This window comes from Rhamphochromis longiceps, linkage group LG6 (genome assembly GCF_057381845.1).
Source record: "Rhamphochromis longiceps isolate RC_006_pf linkage group LG6, R_longiceps_female_GT1.1, whole genome shotgun sequence".
Taxonomy (NCBI): Eukaryota; Metazoa; Chordata; class Actinopteri; order Cichliformes; family Cichlidae; genus Rhamphochromis; species Rhamphochromis longiceps.
This window is the reverse complement of record NC_140562.1, coordinates 7,446,960-7,464,287: the sequence shown is the minus strand read 5'-3', so window position 1 is coordinate 7,464,287 and position 17,328 is coordinate 7,446,960. Positions and strand designations below refer to the sequence as shown.

At 42.0% G+C, this 17,328-nt stretch overlaps 1 protein-coding gene across 3 annotated transcripts in view; it reads left to right on the top strand.

Annotated features, from left to right (window-relative positions):
* Positions 1-17,059, top strand: part of LOC146667426 (ral GTPase-activating protein subunit beta-like) — a 34,389-nt gene extending 17,330 nt beyond the window's left edge. Inside the window, exons 10-33 of one of the 3 annotated variants that reach the window (XM_085409114.1) lie at positions 1,795-1,842; positions 2,459-2,610; positions 2,689-2,854; positions 2,989-3,118; positions 3,204-3,371; positions 3,737-3,851; positions 3,944-4,076; positions 4,209-4,270; positions 4,355-4,445; positions 4,536-4,657; positions 6,043-6,225; positions 6,346-6,494; positions 8,113-8,282; positions 9,063-9,166; positions 9,373-9,528; positions 11,471-11,656; positions 12,672-12,830; positions 13,064-13,181; positions 13,265-13,387; positions 13,884-13,963; positions 14,064-14,142; positions 16,095-16,149; positions 16,300-16,373; positions 16,448-17,059. In XM_085409114.1, coding sequence (XP_085265240.1) covers positions 1,795-1,842; positions 2,459-2,610; positions 2,689-2,854; positions 2,989-3,118; positions 3,204-3,371; positions 3,737-3,851; positions 3,944-4,076; positions 4,209-4,270; positions 4,355-4,445; positions 4,536-4,657; positions 6,043-6,225; positions 6,346-6,494; positions 8,113-8,282; positions 9,063-9,166; positions 9,373-9,528; positions 11,471-11,656; positions 12,672-12,830; positions 13,064-13,181; positions 13,265-13,387; positions 13,884-13,963; positions 14,064-14,142; positions 16,095-16,149; positions 16,300-16,373; positions 16,448-16,620 — 2,996 coding nt within the window. In that variant the 3' untranslated portion in view covers positions 16,621-17,059. Of the gene's footprint in view, positions 1-1,794; positions 1,843-2,458; positions 2,611-2,688; positions 2,855-2,988; positions 3,119-3,203; positions 3,372-3,736; positions 3,852-3,943; positions 4,077-4,208; positions 4,271-4,354; positions 4,446-4,535; positions 4,658-6,042; positions 6,226-6,345; positions 6,495-8,112; positions 8,283-9,062; positions 9,167-9,372; positions 9,529-11,470; positions 11,657-12,671; positions 12,875-13,063; positions 13,182-13,264; positions 13,388-13,883; positions 13,964-14,063; positions 14,143-16,094; positions 16,150-16,233; positions 16,374-16,447 lie in introns of those variants that run through there. The other 2 variants (XM_085409113.1, XM_085409115.1) reach the window with 2 other exon arrangements.
* Positions 17,060-17,328: the final 269 nt, after the last annotated feature.

Below are 17,328 nucleotides of genomic sequence, written 5' to 3'. Positions count from 1 at the left end.
ATGGACTTAATGCATACACATTTTAAAAATATGGGCTATAACAGTTGTATTGATGTATAGCAACGTGAAATGCTCCCACAAATGGCACTACAGCATGTAAAAAAATAATATAAGCTCTGGCGGACGAAATAAATATCGTCAAATAATCGTGATCTCAATTTCAGTGAAAATAATCGTGATTATCATTTTTGCCATAATCGAGCAGCCCTACGTCAGAGTAGCACTGTCAGTGTCCTGGGTCTGAGCGCACCAGGGTCCCTAAGCAATTATGGACATGTGTACTTTTGGTGTGCTGTCCCTCATTCTCCCTTCTTGCAGGTATATGTGTGTGTGTGTGTGTGTGTGTGTGTGTGTGTGTGTGTGTGTGTGTGTGTGTGTGTGTGTGTGTGTGTGTGTGTGTGGATGCTGGAGTTTCTGAGGCACCTTCAGGCCTGGTGGGTGTGGCCCTGCCAGGTGGTTGGCCACACCTGGAGACCATCACACAGCTGATCAAGCCTCGTCGGAGGAGCTACTTAAGAGTGCGATGGAGCTCCCTCCGACACTGGATCATTGCGTGACTTCACAAGAAGCGTGGAGACAAGAGGGCAGCAAGCACGGGGTGCTCAGACACTGAGGAGCGGAGACAAGGAACACTAGCACTGGGAAGAGGACATGACACGGGAGTCGGGAATGCACTGAGGAATTATTGTTATTTTTCCATTCACTGTAAATAAACGCACTGCTTATATTCAGATCTCCATGCCTGGGTCCTCCTTCCTCACATCCCCACGGTTGGCCAGCGTCAACCGTGACAAGCACGGAGCACAGAACCTTTCCTGGAACAGAAAGGAGAGTTATCCCACGCCAGTTGTTACAATTAGCAAGATCACCCTTCTTCGGCAGTTTCACGATGACATCCTTCCTCCAATCTTTCAGAACTGTCTCCCAGCAGTGATTGAGCAGGGCCATAAGTTGTTCGACTATAAGGTCACCGCCATTTTTCAACCGAAATCTCGTCCAACCCCGGGACCCGGCCAGCCTTCATTGACTGAATCATGGCTTTTGTCTCCGCAACAGTAATTGGATAAACGTTAACTGGAAGGTTATCCAGGGGGCAGAAGGCGTCTATGGGTATCATCAACATGGGCGCCAGTTGATTCAGGATTTCCTCGAAATGTTGGACCCATCGTCGGTCTTGTTCCTCCGCCGTTGTTAAGAGGCGGCCGTCCTTGCTCTTGACTGGTACTCCTTTGCCACTTGGAGCACCGCTCAGTTCCTGGTGGACTCGATAAAGCGTTTTGGTATCGTTTTTGTTCTACAGACAAACTGAAATCAGCTGAATGTAGCACAGGTGCCCATGAATGACAAAGCATGTATGTTTGATGTTTTTATTTTCTTTCTGTGAGCTGGTCATGGAAATAAATGAAGAACCTTTTGTAATGCAAGTAACAAGATAATTGTAATTCTCTTGATATTGTAATTGATCATTGTAATTACTGAATAATGGCAGTGACATGTTACATTACTGTGTTACTTAAAAATGCAATGTGATTACAGTAATGTGTTACTTTGTAACGCATCATACCCAACTCTGGTCCATGCTTAATTTCACTTAATTTAGTTTAGCACCATGAAGTACAACCCGACCCAAACCTTTATTAGATCAACAATGTATAAATATTCTAGAGATTTTATCATTATTATTATTATTATTGTTTTATTGTTTATTTATGTATGTTTTGTTAGGCCAAATTGGCATCAATGCTTTGGTTTAACTATTTCAGCTTGGTAATTCTTTTTCTTTTTTCCTTCTAGGTATTTCTGTGACCAAAAGCCCGTTCAGAGACCGTCTGCCCTCCTATGGTAAGCTCCACAGATAACCACTGACTTCAGTTCAGTTCAGTTTCACTGTAGAGTGACAGATCAGGGTGATGGTTTGCACTTACAAAATATGTTGATGGGGTGGGGGTTTGCTCCAATTATTGGGTTATTACCATTCTCAGCCTTCTGGAGGAAGTTTATTCGATGGTGCTGAAATGAGGCACTGACCAGATTTTGCTCTGGGCACGAAACAGTGGAGCAGATTTTCACCATTGCAGGACTTCTGGAAGGATCATTGCTGCGCCCACGACCCAACTTTGGATAAGCACAAGATAATAACAGGATGAATGGATATTACTTGGAAAACAAGCTAAAAAGCTTGTGGCCATCAGGCTTCCTGAAATATTACATATTACATATAAAGACATATTCTTTTCTCTCCTCAACAGTGCTACCACTTGATGGGCTGCTATTGTCTTCCTTAAAGTCTTTGTCAAATTGAATTAGTCTATTTTGTTCACAAGTGAAACTCTGACCTTTCCAAATCCCCACTTACAACTCTGATACACCAATGAGAGAAGATTAAAGCCACTTGCACACTTTTTTTTCTTTTTGTAAATATCAGCGAAATGGTGCTGCTATTCCTTTTTTTTCTCAGGTATCTCCCGGCCTCGTTCTGGCAGTGCACCACCCACTCCAGTGAATGTACTGAGCATGCCAAGCTCCCCTTCCTCAACCAGTTCCTCCCCTCCATACAACAGACAAGTGACAGCAGCAAATTTTTCCAAGACAACCACCAAGACTCCCACGGTACCACAGTACTTCTTTTTCATTTGTCATGTAGCACTTCTTGATCTCTTTAACTTATTGCTTGTTCCTTTCTTTCAGATTCCATCATGCCATTGGAAATCTTTCTCCCAGCTTCCTTCCTTCTCCTCCCTGTTTTGTTCATCTCTCAGACCCTCTCCCTCACCCCTCAGGTGTAATGTGGACCACCTTCTACATCTGTTTGGTTGCTGGCTGTTTGATGCTGCACTAATCAGCAGAGACTCTGGTTTGTCTCTGCAGTATTGTTTACGCAAAACATATACTACACGTACACATAGTAGGCACAGTACAGTAGTTCTTGTATTCCTTGTGTACTCTTGCTGTGCTTCCATATCTTACTTACTGAACTGTCTTCTCTAGCTGGGCAGGGTGATGTTGCTGTGATGTCAAATGGATGGGCGGCAGGTCGAGCTGAGGCTTGTGGGACACTTTGCAGGATCTTCAGCTGCAGGAAGACGGCAGAGGAAATTCTGTCTGTCTACCTGTCCAGGTACCTGTCTGTTCACCTGTTCAGAGCTATCCACCCATCTTTGAGCAGTGTAATGATTATGGTTCTCCATCTCTTATTCTGCAAGGTTCTACCTGGTTTTGGTACAGGGTCTTCAAGTGTCAGAGAAGGCCAGTTCCCCTGTTCCGGCCTCCATTCTGCTGAACTCCACCTCTCTGTTCTGCTGTGACCTAAGAGGAGTCAACATACTGCTACCTCCCTTTATCTCAGCTCTGGAAAATGTGCTGCTTGACAGGTGCAAGTACTGCAAATACTGTAATTGTTCAATGAGAAAAGTTTATTTGAGTTTTTTTAAATAGCAGAATAAAGCTGACATTAGTAATGTTAGACGTTAACTCAGCCAGACAGAATGAAACGGAGGAAGAATGGGTTGTAAAGCATCTTTCAGCCCAGAACAACTTAAAATTGGAATTGGCAATTGGTAAAATTCATCTATGGAATTTGGCAAGTTGATTGGAGGCTGAGTCATGAGCTCATGGATGCTGATAGATGCTATTACCTACCAGGATTTCGGGCTGTTGGATTTTGTTGTTCACCTGAATCTCAACGACGGTAAATATTACTAAACTAAAGGCTTCTCTCATACTCTCTCTCACTCAGAGAGCTACTGAAGTTTAAGAATTTTGTCACTCCGGTGGATTTAAGGCGAGCCTCCATCCTAGTCCTGCTTTCCCTGCTGCCCATCCCTATGCACTTTGGATCAGTCCAGTTAGAGGTAACTTATCATGCACTTGCTTAAAAACGTACCCTTGCCTGAGCAGAGATGAGCCGGATCACTGTAGCAGTAGTGTTCACTTTGCTGCTTAGGAGTTACAGGATAGGAAGTTAAGCGCTGATGCTGCAACAAGTACCCTCCTGTTGCTGAAGCCACGCCTTATCAGTGTCCTGATTGGAGCTCTGCAGACAGAGGCAGACACCTGTAACATACAGCTCCTCCTGGGTTAGTTACTGATTCTTTTCCAATTATTGGTCCTGGGGTCAGTTTTTGAGCCAGTTAACAGAAGTTCATATCTGAGTGTTTGATGTGAAAGATTTTTCCATTGTAATCACTTCTGATCTGGTGTTTGTATAGCGGCCATGTTGAATCTGATTCAGGATTCAGCTGTGTTAGAGCCCGCAGGACGAACTCAACAAGTGAGTTTACTGATATTGAGGGATATGTACTTACATTTGCCTTCATTTTATGAGACAAAAACAGTTTTTTGCTTTTGCTTTCAGGAAACTGAGCCCCTGCTTACTGGGACCAGTAAACTCAAACAGGCTTTGGGAGCAAGTCAGACCAGTTCAAACCGATGGACCAGAGGATCGAGTAATTACAAATCAGTTCAGTTAAATTTGTTTTATATTATCAATCCCTCATATCTGAAGAATCTAACTGCAGTAATGTGCGTCCAATCAGATGCAGTGGCAGTTTTGTGGGTTCAATCTCTACGTTTGCTCACTCAGCGTCTGACGTCTCAGTGGAGGAATGATTCAGCAGTTTGTCTGTCTGCCCTGGAAGTACTGGGAGGATTGGCCAAGGTGGAGACACACACACACACACACACACTCAGCGAGATCAAGAAAACCGTACTTTTTTTTGACAATTTTATTTTAAATTTTCAAAATATAAAACAAAAACAAACGCAGAACAAACAAAGACAACCACAGACAGGCTCAGATGCATACAGAAAAAACACTTAATGCAAACAAACTTGCACTTCACAATACAAGAAGAATACAAAAAGCTGAAGTTGATGAGCGTTTACAGAGTTTAGCCCAATCTGGCTCTTGCAAAGTGTTCCAAAAAGGGGTTCCATCTGTATTATGGACATCGTGTCTGTTACCCACAACTGAAAGGAAGGAGGAGTGGGGGACTTCCATTCCCTCAGGATTAATCTCTTGGCAACAATCAAACCTAGTTCCAGTGGCCCCTGCACTTTAACCGGGAGTAGCTCTGACGTTGGAGAACATCCAAAAATTACGAGTTCAGGTTCAGGCTGTAGAGGTTTCATATATGCCTTGGAGTACCAGTCAAATATTTTAAACCAAAACTCTGTTAATGAGGGACAAGACCAAAAGTAATGGAACAATGTACCTTCTGCCCGTCTACACCTGTTACACATTGGGGAGATAGAAGGAGAAATCTTGTGCAGTCTGACCTTAGAATAGTGTAACCGGTGGAGGATTTTAAATTGAATTAATTGGTGTCGGCTGTTTATGGAGAAGGAATGGATTTTAGACAGACACTTACTCCACATAGAGTCAGGCACATTCATCCCCAATTCTTTTTCCCAAGCCTGCCTGATCCCAACGGTATGCACTACAATAGAGTCACCAAGTAACTGTACAATTTTTGTGATAAGCTGTCTGGAATCAGGTTGGCTCTTGAGTATTTCGTAGATCCCGTGCTCCGACGGTAGAGTTGCAAAATCTTTAAACTTGGATTGGATGTAATGACTGACCTGCAGATATCTATAAAAGTGTGAATGTGGCAGATTATATTTCCCTTTTAGTTGACCAAATGAAGAAAATGTATCATCAATATACATATCCTTAATAGACACTAAACCCTTTTCTCTCCAGTCATGATAAGTCTTATCTTGCCAAGGGGGCATAAAATCATGATTAAAACATATTGGTGTCTGTACAGATGTGTCTGGCAGTTCCAAAAAACTTCTAATCTGATTCAAGATTCTAATGGTTTGTTTTAATACAAAACCCAGACATTTATAAAAGTCTAATTTTTCAAACTTGGTAAATAACATAGCCAACAAGAAAACCTTACATTTAAATCCATGTTATTTATACTGAACCAAATTATTACAGGCATCCTTGACATGTGAAGCTCTTGATCTCTCAAAATTATACAGGGAAACTTAGTATTGGCAGTCTTCCACTATGATCCTGTACCTATCCCCCTGCAGGTGGAAGTGCGAGTGGAGGAGTCAGAGAGGATGCGAGTAGTCAGTTCAGTCTGCACCTACATTGTTTTTCAGTGCAGTCGTCCTCCTCCTCTTCACTCCAGAGATCTGCACTCCATCATTGTTGCTGCCTTCCAGTGTCTCAATGTCTGGTTAACGCAACATCCCACACTGCTTGGCCATAAGGTAACTGACCAGACCAACTAATCACTATGTATCAATGAGATATCTAACTGCCAGATGACTGACCAGCAGGTGAACATCCATGCGCTTTATTTAGTGTGTGTTTTATTTGACTTTATTCAGGAGTGTTTGTTGGAGGTCCTGGAGATCGTGGAACTCGGGATTTCAGGCAGTAAGTCTAGACAGGAACAAAAAGTGAGATGTAAAGAGGAGAAAGACCAAAACCCAGCCTCTCTGAGGGTGAAGGAGGCAGCTGAGGCCACACTTAGCTGGTGAGCATCACAGTAACAATAACATTAAGATTGTAGAGATTATAGAAACCAATCGTTTTGCATATAAGATCTGACTTAGTTTATATCATGCATTTTGGTTGCTTCTTAACAAGCAACAGGAACAAAAACAGAATTTTGACATGAATTGCTTCGAGGATTTATGTCATTTCAAAAATGTGTTACTGTTCATCAAAGGTGTGGTATATGTGGTATAAGACTGTCAAAAGCAGTTATTGTTTAAACATTTCATCGTAGAAAGCTTTCTGATCCTGGCTATACTTTCAGTCTGAGTGAATCTCCTTTTATTGCTCTTCACACACATGACACAGATGCAATGGAGACAAATGAGTCAAATAATGTTCATGAAGCTGGCAACAATGCATTATTTTACTACAAGTTCAGTCATATTGAGTTCAATTCAGTTTTATTTATATACCCTGATCCATGCTTGGTTGTGCCATGGTATTAGTGTTAGTATTAGGGGGTTAGGGGTAGGGTGTAGGGTGCTGTATTGAACAACTGATCACGGAAATGTGGCCAAACTTGGTCTTGCAAAACTATGAAATGTGCTAATTAATCCTTTTTTAAAAATCATTTGTACAAATTATTTCGGTACAAAAAGGAGGGGGGGGGGGGGTTGTTTCTTTGTTTTTTGTTTTTTTTTACAGAACTCACATTCTATTTTTTATTGCAATGTGGGACTTTACAGTACTGCCTCTTTTTTTGTTTGTTTTTTGTATTTCAAATCGGCCATGCTAAGAGATTTAATTAGTGCATTGGTCCAAACTTTTTGGCTTTTAACCTTAAATGTTTTAAGATATTCATGTTAAAACATTGTCTCCCTAAAAGTAGGTGAATGGGCCTCTTTAAAAATAAAAAAATATCAAGAGAAGTATTTTAATATGTGAAGCTAAAATTTCACAGAAATCACAGAAAGAGGTGATTTGATTTGAGATGAAATGACACAGAAAGAAAGAGCATTGTCATCTTTACAGCCTTTTAGTCATCAGGGTTTGTAGTCAAATTAAAGTTACTGCAAACTATCAAAAGAAAAGCCCTGTGTAACTATAGTGAAATATCTCAAAACCACTGTACTTTGCTGTTGGTTTCCTCTAATTCCTTTGTGCACCAGTGCTCTATACAATCAATTAAATACTATTTATATAGCACCAAATCAGAACAACAGTTTCCTCAAGGTTCTTTACATTGTAATGTCAAGACCCTACCCACAGAGTCCTGACCTTAACACAACAGAACACCTTTTGGACGAATTGGAGGAGAAACTACAAGCCAAGCTTGTCAATTAACAGTGTCTTACCTCGCAAATGTGCATCTGGAAAAATGGTCAAAAATTCCCATAAACACACTTCTAAACCTTATGGAAAACTTTCCAGACGAAGCAAAGGGTGTGCCGACATGGCATGTCACTCAGGTTCACATGCGTGTGAAGGCAGATGAGCAAAAACCTTTGGCAACATAGCGTACAACTGCTGACCTGCTCCATGGTAAACATACTGAATGGATGAGCTGTAGCTTGGTTTGTTACCACCAAACATCCTATCCAACTATCAGACTGGGGCATCTCTAGCTTTAAGGATGTGGTCTGTATTTGTCTCAGTGTTATGCAGGTTTCAGAGGCATTCCCTTTCGTCAGTGGTATCCTCAATGAGGATGTTCTGGTTCGTTCTTCCTGTCAGAGTGACAGCAGTCTTGAGAAGTTCAGATATTTTGTGGTGGAAAGCTCCATGATCCTAGCCTTTTTGGAGCAAACACTGGGACGTGAACAGGGTGAGTCCTGATACAACTAATTGTGAAACTGATAAAAAGGAATCTGGGATGTGTACACAAAAGAATAGAAGCTAATGTTTTTCTATTTACATTATTAAGGAAAACTGTACAGGAAATAAATATATTGCACAGCAACAATAGCAGCAGAAAACCAGTGTACATGCATCATTCCAGACATGAAACTGAACTGCCCTAAAGATACAGTCATGGAACAGAAAGATGGAGATCCTGTTACCTACTCCCCACTGACTGCAGTCTGTTGATGAGGGTGTAAGTGGCTGTGGGAGATGGTCGTTTTGAATGCTGAGCTGACAAACAACATTCTGGTACCTGTCTCAAAATGTTGTTGCAGCCTGCTGCCTTCTTTATTTTCATTCTCCTCAGGTTTTTACAGCCACGGTGAGATTTACTACTTTCTCATCAACGTGAAGGATGGCTTTTATTACAGGGGTGCTCATTAAGAATGTTCATTAAGAAGGTGTTGTTGTCACACAGCCTTATAATCTGTTACTGCCTGAATCCCCTGCCACATGTGTCTGGTATTGCTAGAGTCACAGTAGAAACCTTTAATCTTTCCAGCATTCACAGGCTTATCACATCACATACTCACACTGATCCTGGCACAACAGGAACGCAGGCAGTACTCGACACATACTGTAATATTTAATAGATATTTTAGATTTCAGCTTCTACTGTTCCACATAAAACTAATCTTTGGGAGGTTCAAAGTTGCCCGTTGATAGTTTCGATTGTGTTTTTGCTTTTCAATGGTGAATGCAGCACAGTATCCATCACTCATCATGGTGACCAGGGGAGCGTCAGGACGCCACACCTGGAGTCTAGAGCTTTGTCCAAAGCCTCACGAGGGACAAGCTGACACACAGGTGGCCACTTCCAAGCTGATGCAGTATGATTCAGTATATGTTGTGCATTCCTTCAGAGGACTTTATCATAGCTTACAATAGATTATACAAAAGATGTGCGCAACCACTTAGATGTCTTCCATTAGTTTGTGAAGTCATATTTTGTAGTACTTTTTTCAGGTTAGGTCAGTCATTTCTTCTCTCTCTTACCTGATGATTGTTTTCAGGAACCCCTGATACCAGAACAGCACAGCATGGCCCAGGAAGATGCCAGAATACAAACTGTTATCAAACAGCAGCTGCTTTCTGAAAGTTTTGATACAGTTCCATCAGTTAAAGCAGATCATAGTATTCCAGCTCTGCATGAGACCATTACTGAGGAGGTAAGAACCAAGTTGGATGAAACCCAGTATATTGGTATATGCTCCTGCTTTAAAACGAATTATCAGTTATACAGTGGGGCAAAAAAGTATTTAGTCAGCCACCGATTGTGCAAGTTCCCCCACCTAAAATGATGACAGAGGTCAGTAATTTGCACCAGAGGTACACTTCAACTGTGAGAGACAGAATGTGGAAAAAAAACCCATGAATCCACATGGTAGGATTTGTAAAGAATTCATTCGTAAATCAGGGTGGAAAATAAGTATTTGGTCAATAACAAAAATACAACTCAATACTTTGTAACATAACCTTTGTTGGCAATAACAGAGGTCAAACGTTTACTATAGGTCTTTACCAGGTTTGCACACACAGTAGCTGGTATTTTGGCCCATTCCTCCATGCAGATCTTCTCGAGAGCAGTGATGTTTTGGGGCTGTCGCCGAGCAACACGGACTTTCAACTCCCGCCACAGATTTTCTATGGGGTTGAGGTCTGGAGACTGGCTAGGCCACTCCAGGACTTTCAAATGCTTCTTACGGAGCCACTCCTTTGTTGCCCGGGCGGTGTGTTTTGGATCATTGTCATGTTGGAAGACCCAGCCTCGTTTCATCTTCAAAGCTCTCACTGATGGAAGGAGGTTTTGGCTCAAAATCTCACGATACATGGCCCCATTCATTCTGTCCTTAACACGGATCAGTCGTCCTGTCCCCTTGGCAGAAAAACAGCCCCATAGCATGATGTTTCCACCCCCATGCTTCACAGTAGGTATGGTGTTCTTGGGATGCAACTCAGTATTCTTCTTCCTCCAAACACGACGAGTTGAGTTTATACCAAAAAGTTCTACTTTGGTTTCATCTGACCACATGACATTCTCCCAATCCTCTGCTGTATCATCCATGTGCTCTCTGGCAAACTTCAGACGGGCCTGGACATGCACTGGCTTCAGCAGCGGAACACGTCTGGCACTGCGGGATTTGATTCCCTGCCGTTGTAGTGTGTTACTGATGGTGACCTTTGTTACTCTGGTCCCAGCTCTCTGCAGGTCATTCACCAGGTCCCCCCGTGTGGTTCTGGGATCTTTGCCCACCGTTCTCATGATCATTTTGACCCCACGGGATGAGATCTTGCGTGGAGCCCCAGATCGAGGGAGATTATCAGTGGTCTTGTATGTCTTCCATTTTCTGATGATTGCTCCCACAGTTGATTTTTTTCACACCAAGCTGCTTGCCTATTGTAGATTCACTCTTCCCAGTCTGGTGCAGGTCTACAATACTTTTCCTGGTGTCCTTCGAAAGCTCTTTGGTCTTGGCCATGGCGGAGTTTGGAGTCTGACTGTTTGAGGCTGTGGACAGGTGTCTTTTATACAGATGATGAGTTCAAACAGGTGCCATTCATACAGGTAACGAGTGGGGGACAGAAAAGCGTCTTACAGAAGACGTTACAGGTCTGTGAGAGCCAGAGATTTTCCTTGTTTGAGGTGACCAAATACTTATTTTCCACCCTAATTTACAAATAAATTCTTTACAAATCCTACCATGTGAATTCATGGATTTTTTTTCACGTTCTGTCTCTCACAGTTGAAGTGTACCTCTGGTGCAAATTACTGACCTCTGTCATCATTTTAAGTGGGGGAACTTGCACAATCGGTGGCTGACTAAATACTTTTTTGCCCCACTGTAGATGACTGTTTATGACTCGGGCAGCTCCTCAGTAATTAATTTTTTCTCTCCTTAAAACTTGGTATGTTCTTCTAAACACATTGATTGAATGGTTACTTTATATGATGATGCAGTCATATAGAGACTGAGAAAATCTGGACTGATGATTGTGGTTGTTAGGTATAGTTAAGCCAATTACTGAAACTATTTCCTGAGTACATTGAACTGGTTAGGTGTGACAGTTGTAATTACAGTGTAATTCCAGGTGTAACCTTTTACTGGCCAGGTGCAGCAGCAACTAGAACATCTGCGAACAGCTTTAAAGAGACAGCAGCAAGTCGAGGCTCGACCACAAGCGAGCAGTCGTTCGGCTGTCCCGATGACCTGTAAACCTCCTCCACCTGTCACCCATTTCCAGGCGGCAAGACTGTTCCTGTCCCACTTGGGCCTGCTGACACCTGAGAGTGTAAAGGTAAAGAGGTGCTCATAGGTGGTCGCCTGGTTGTTGGGGTCTTCACTGCCTTACTGTGGGCCTTTACCTTACAATATAAAGCGTCTTGAGGCAACTGTTGTTGCAATTTGGCACTATATAAATAAAATGTAACTTAAGTAAAGTTACTTTTGAGCCTCTGATGATATGATGTATAAAAATGGCTGTAATTGCTAAACAGTTGATGTAATACTTTTGAACTGAATACTTTTAAAGCTGAATGTCTGCACTTCAATACCATGTTAATTGTTTGATTTAAAATCAGGTGGTGGTATACAGAAGCATAATTGGCAAAATGTCGTCACTGTCCAAACACTTATGTACCTGATTGTATTTACACGTGTAAGTGTGCTTATCTGTGTATCTGATAGGTTTGTAGCTTGAACCTATTCGCTGGAAAGTTGAAGACAATATAATTACACAGCAAAAAGCATTGAACACCAAGTAGGCAAAGTTCTTCGTGTTACTCATGCATGAGGGTGGAACGACATCCACCACTTGACCCCCGTCAGACTCTCAGCCAGGTTCCCCATAGCACTCCTTTTATTGTGGTTACATGAATATGCATAGGGTCATTAACATATGACGTCTACATACAAACAAAGAGTACCTTGTGTGTGTGTGTGTGTGTGTGTGTGTGTGTGTGTGTGTGTGTGTGTGTGTGTGTGTGTGTGTGTGTGTGTGTGTGTGGGGTCAGAGTGTGACCCCATAAATGACTTCCCTAAACCTGCTGGTCAGGAAGTCCAACAGTTCATCTGAACAAAAGGCACTTAGCCTAAAACAGATACAGCCACGTTTATCCTGCCATAAAACAATAAAACAAGGTACGACCTCTTCCCATGCTCCCAGGATGCACACCAAGCCTTCGCAGCCTGCTAAAGATCACACATCCTATCACTACACAATTGATTATACACCTCTAAGCATATATGGTTAAATATTTCTAAGCATAAATGACAATCAACATTACAAAACCTAACAGTGTCTCTCTCTGTAGGATCCAGGTATCAGTGGTGTTCCAGCTCCGCTTGTGGTGCTCGACTCATCTCTTCCTGGTTTCTTTGACAGCCTGAGAAATTTGGACCAGCAGCCATCAAGAATCTACGATTCCACCTTTATCTTCTACATGGGAGCAGGACAGAGGACAGAGGCTGAGGCAACCTAAATAGAGTTTTAAATGAGCAGCTGACTGTGTTCAACGTTTGTTTCAATTAAATATATTTTGTATATAGTTTTAGATCGGTTAAAGTTGTTTTCTTCTCTTTCAGTGTCATTTTGTGTGGACAATGACACACTGTCAGATCTAGATACAATTATTTGCGAATTGTTGTAATGTTTTTTGAAAATGTTGCTCTTGTTGTGTTAATTTTATTATCTGTTTGTGTATAGATCCTGAAGAATGTGGAGTCGGCCTGCAATGTCCATTCACACTTCCTTGACTTCCTGTCATCTCTTGGTTGGCCGGTGGAGGTGGGACAGGTGGGCAGGGTCAGCACTAGCAGATCCGGTATGTGTTGCTGATTGGGCCATTCACAGAACACTCTTAAGGCTTTTCTTGCTGATGCAGATTGGTTATTTTCTTTCTACCAGAATTTTCTTCTGTGCTGGGTGACAGCGGAGGGAGTGTGTTTGACGGGAAGCGGTTCATCCTGATGTTCACAGACAGTCTGACAGAGCTCACCTTCATTGTCCCATCACTGCTACACAGTCATGGTAACACATAATGTACATTAGTGAAACACTTAATCCAAACTTCTGACCCAGAGGGTTTGTGTGGTGTGTGACTTGAGGAAGCATGTTAGTGTTTGAGATGCAAGTTTTATGTCTTCATTTTGGTTTTTGGTTTTATGTATTCAAATCAACACTCCTGTAATTAAGCAAAGTTGTTAAAAATAAGATGATTCAAAGAACATGAAACACTGAAACATGGCTAAACCTGATGTGATCTGGTTGGGAACAAGAAAGAGCTTCACCTATGACTCGCCCAATCTTCAAATCTGAGTGTCAATAAAACAGAAAATCACTCATAAGTGAAACTTTTGAATTAATATTTACATTAAATATTGAATATTTCTGCTAAAACATAATAGTGTGAAATCTAACATTTACTATGATTTTAAGAATGCATGTCACCATATAAGGTTGTGAGTAATTTCTAAATTTTGTATGAATACATTTTATTTGACTCATTTTGTTTTCTTTGAACTAGATGGCTCGTCAAAGAGTTCAGAGGTGTTGTTCCCACCTGCTGAGTCACCACTCAACCTACCACATCACTCTAAATCCAATGTATGGACTTTCAAAATAAAAGACTTTTTTCCTTGTTCCTCTAATTTGTATCTTACATACTCGTTTCTTACTTGTCTCTTGATCTTTCATGTCTGTGCAGAGTTATCCAGCAATGATGCCATGTAACAGCCCTGAATGCAACTTGATGATAGTCTGGGTCGAACGGTTCGAGGACATTGGTAACTATGATTCATTTTTCTGAAAACAGAAGTTCATGCTTGCTCTGTGCAAATTTAAAGTCCATGGTGACATTACAGATCACATAGACAAAGAGACTACCAGTGAGAGATGTCTTAAATTCAGAAGAGTTTGCTGAAGAGACTGAGACACATACAGTGGGGCAAAAAAGTATTTAGTCAGCCACCGATTGTGCAAGTTCCCCCACCTAAAATGATGACAGAGGTCAGTAATTTGCACCAGAGGTACACTTCAACTGTGAGAGACAGAATGTGAAAAAAAAAAAATCCATGAATCCACATGGTAGGATTTGTAAAGAATTTATCCGTAAATCAGGGTGGAAAATAAGTATTTGGTCAATAACAAAAATACAACTCAATACTTTGTAACATAACCTTTGTTGGCAATAACAGAGGTCAAACGTTTACTATAGGTCTTTACCAGGTTTGCACACACAGTAGCTGGTATTTTGGCCCATTCCTCCATGCAGATCTTCTCGAGAGCAGTGATGTTTTGGGGCTGTCGCCGAGCAACACAGACTTTCAACTCCCGCCACAGATTTTCTATGGGGTTGAGGTCTGGAGACTGGCTAGGCCACTCCAGGACTTTCAAATGCTTCTTACGGAGCCACTCCTTTGTTGCCCGGGCGGTGTGTTTTGGATCATTGTCATGTTGGAAGACCCAGCCTCGTTTCATCTTCAAAGTTCTCACTGATGGAAGGAGGTTTTGGCTCAAAATCTCACGATACATGGCCCCATTCATTCTGTCCTTAACACGGATCAGTCGTCCTGTCCCCTTGGCAGAAAAACAGCCCCATAGCATGATGTTTCCACCCCCATGCTTCACAGTAGGTATGGTGTTCTTGGGATGCAACTCAGTATTCTTCTTCCTCCAAACACGACGAGTTGAGTTTATACCAAAAAGTTCTACTTTGGTTTCATCTGACCACATGACATTCTCCCAATCCTCTGCTGTATCATCCATGTGCTCTCTGGCAAACTTCAGACGGGCCTGGACATGCACTGGCTTCAGCAGCGGAACACGTCTGGCACTGCGGGATTTGATTCCCTGCCGTTGTAGTGTGTTACTGATGGTGACCTTTGTTACTTTGGTCCCAGCTCTCTGCAGGTCATTCACCAGGTCCCCCCGTGTGGTTCTGGGATCTTTGCTCACCGTTCTCATGATCATTTTGACCCCACGGGATGAGATCTTGCGTGGAGCCCCAGATCGAGGGAGATTATCAGTGGTCTTGTATGTCTTCCATTTTCTGATGATTGCTCCCACAGTTGATTTTTTCACACCAAGCTGCTTGCCTATTGTAGATTCACTCTTCCCAGTCTGGTGCAGGTCTACAATACTTTTCCTGGTGTCCTTCGAAAGCTCTTTGGTCTTGGCCATGGCGGAGTTTGGAGTCTGACTGTTTGAGGCTGTGGACAGCTGTCTTTTATACAGATGATGAGTTCAAACAGGTGCCATTCATACAGGTAACGAGTGGGGGACAGAAAAGCTTCTTACAGAAGACGTTACAGGTCTGTGAGAGCCAGAGATTTTCCTTGTTTGAGGTGACCAAATACTTATTTTCCACCCTGATTTACGAATAAATTCTTTACAAATCCTACCATGTGGATTCATGGATTTTTTTTTCACATTCTGTCTCTCACAGTTGAAGTGTACCTCTGGTGCAAATTACTGACCTCTGTCATCATTTTAGGTGGGGGAACTTGCACAATCGGTGGCTGACTAAATACTTTTTTGCCCCACTGTAGAGTGATCAACACACTCAGGCCAGCTCAAAGACAAAGTGTTATACTACTCACACAGTTCAATACATGTTTAAACACAGGCTCTGGAATCTTAATGGCCTGGCCTGTGGCAGATTAACTATTAATGTAGGTGATCTGGATCTAATCTGTCTATGCCGTGAATGGAGGATAAATGTGTTTTTGTGTTTCAGAGAATTTCCCTGTGTCTGGTCTCCTGTCACATACCAGGTCACAAACAGAGATGAGGTAAAACTCTCATTCATTCTCACGCTTTAAGACTATGAAAAATCTTAAAATGTGCAAACACACTTTTGTCCATCAATCTGTTAGTATATCCACAATCCAGCTGATTTTTATACATCCTCTGAAAACTGGACTCTACCGAATCCATGTCAGTGAAAACACCACCAGCAAGTTTGGTTTGGTAGTCCCATTGGTCAGCGGGAGTGTGGTCAGCCAGAGGTCACTGGGTATGTGTCTCCTTGTCTTCATGTCTGCATCTGTGACTGCCTTTTTTCCTGTCTGACCGTCTCGCTGTCTCCAGGTTTTTTGGTTAGGGAGATGGTGATAAACTGGTGCCACCGAAGATTGTTAGAAAGTGACTCTACTCCACCACCTCACATTAGAAGAAAGCACATGATCAATGACATCACTCTTCGCTACCGCAGCCGCCACTCTGAACCTGCCTTTTACTCTTCCCTTTTCTATGAACCCTAATCTGCTAGCCCTGCAATTGTGTGTGTGTGTGTGTGTGTGTGTGTGTGTGTGTGTGTGTGTGTGTGTGTGTGTGAGAGAGAGAGAGAGAGAGAGAGAGAGAGCGAGAGAGAGAGAGAGAGAGAGAGAGAGAGAGAGAGAGTATGAAAGGGTTGTTAAGTTAGCCAATCAGACAAAAAAGGTTCTGTTTCAGCCTCCAGCTAAAGACTAGACTAAACATTGAAATTAAAGATAATATATACAGATATTGTATGTTTTTTTTGTTTTAAAAAGGAAAGCAAAAACCTGTGTACTTTAAGAGTCTTATGTTCATCCCATCAGCCAACTAATTGGTCCTCTGTTGAATTACATTGACCATTTTATAGCAAAATACCTTTACAATGCAAACTACAGAGCATATGCAATGACACATCTATGTTTGTTTTTGTTTTTTGGTTTTTTTTGGGGGGGGGGTTAATATAACTGATTAAACTCATTGACTGATGCAATCATTTTTGGTCAATTGCTGATCCATGACCAGTCGGTAAGCAGTAAGCCGGTGTGTCCTGGGTCTACACCAGGCCCTCCTCCAAGCAAGACATGCTTTGTTTGTTTATGAGAAGCAAACTAGTTTTCCGGGTCATGTGAAGGTTAGTAAGACTCAATTTACATTCCAGCTTTCTGGTCTGAGGCATGTGTTTTTGTGATACACCAGAGTGTCAAAGTAATCTG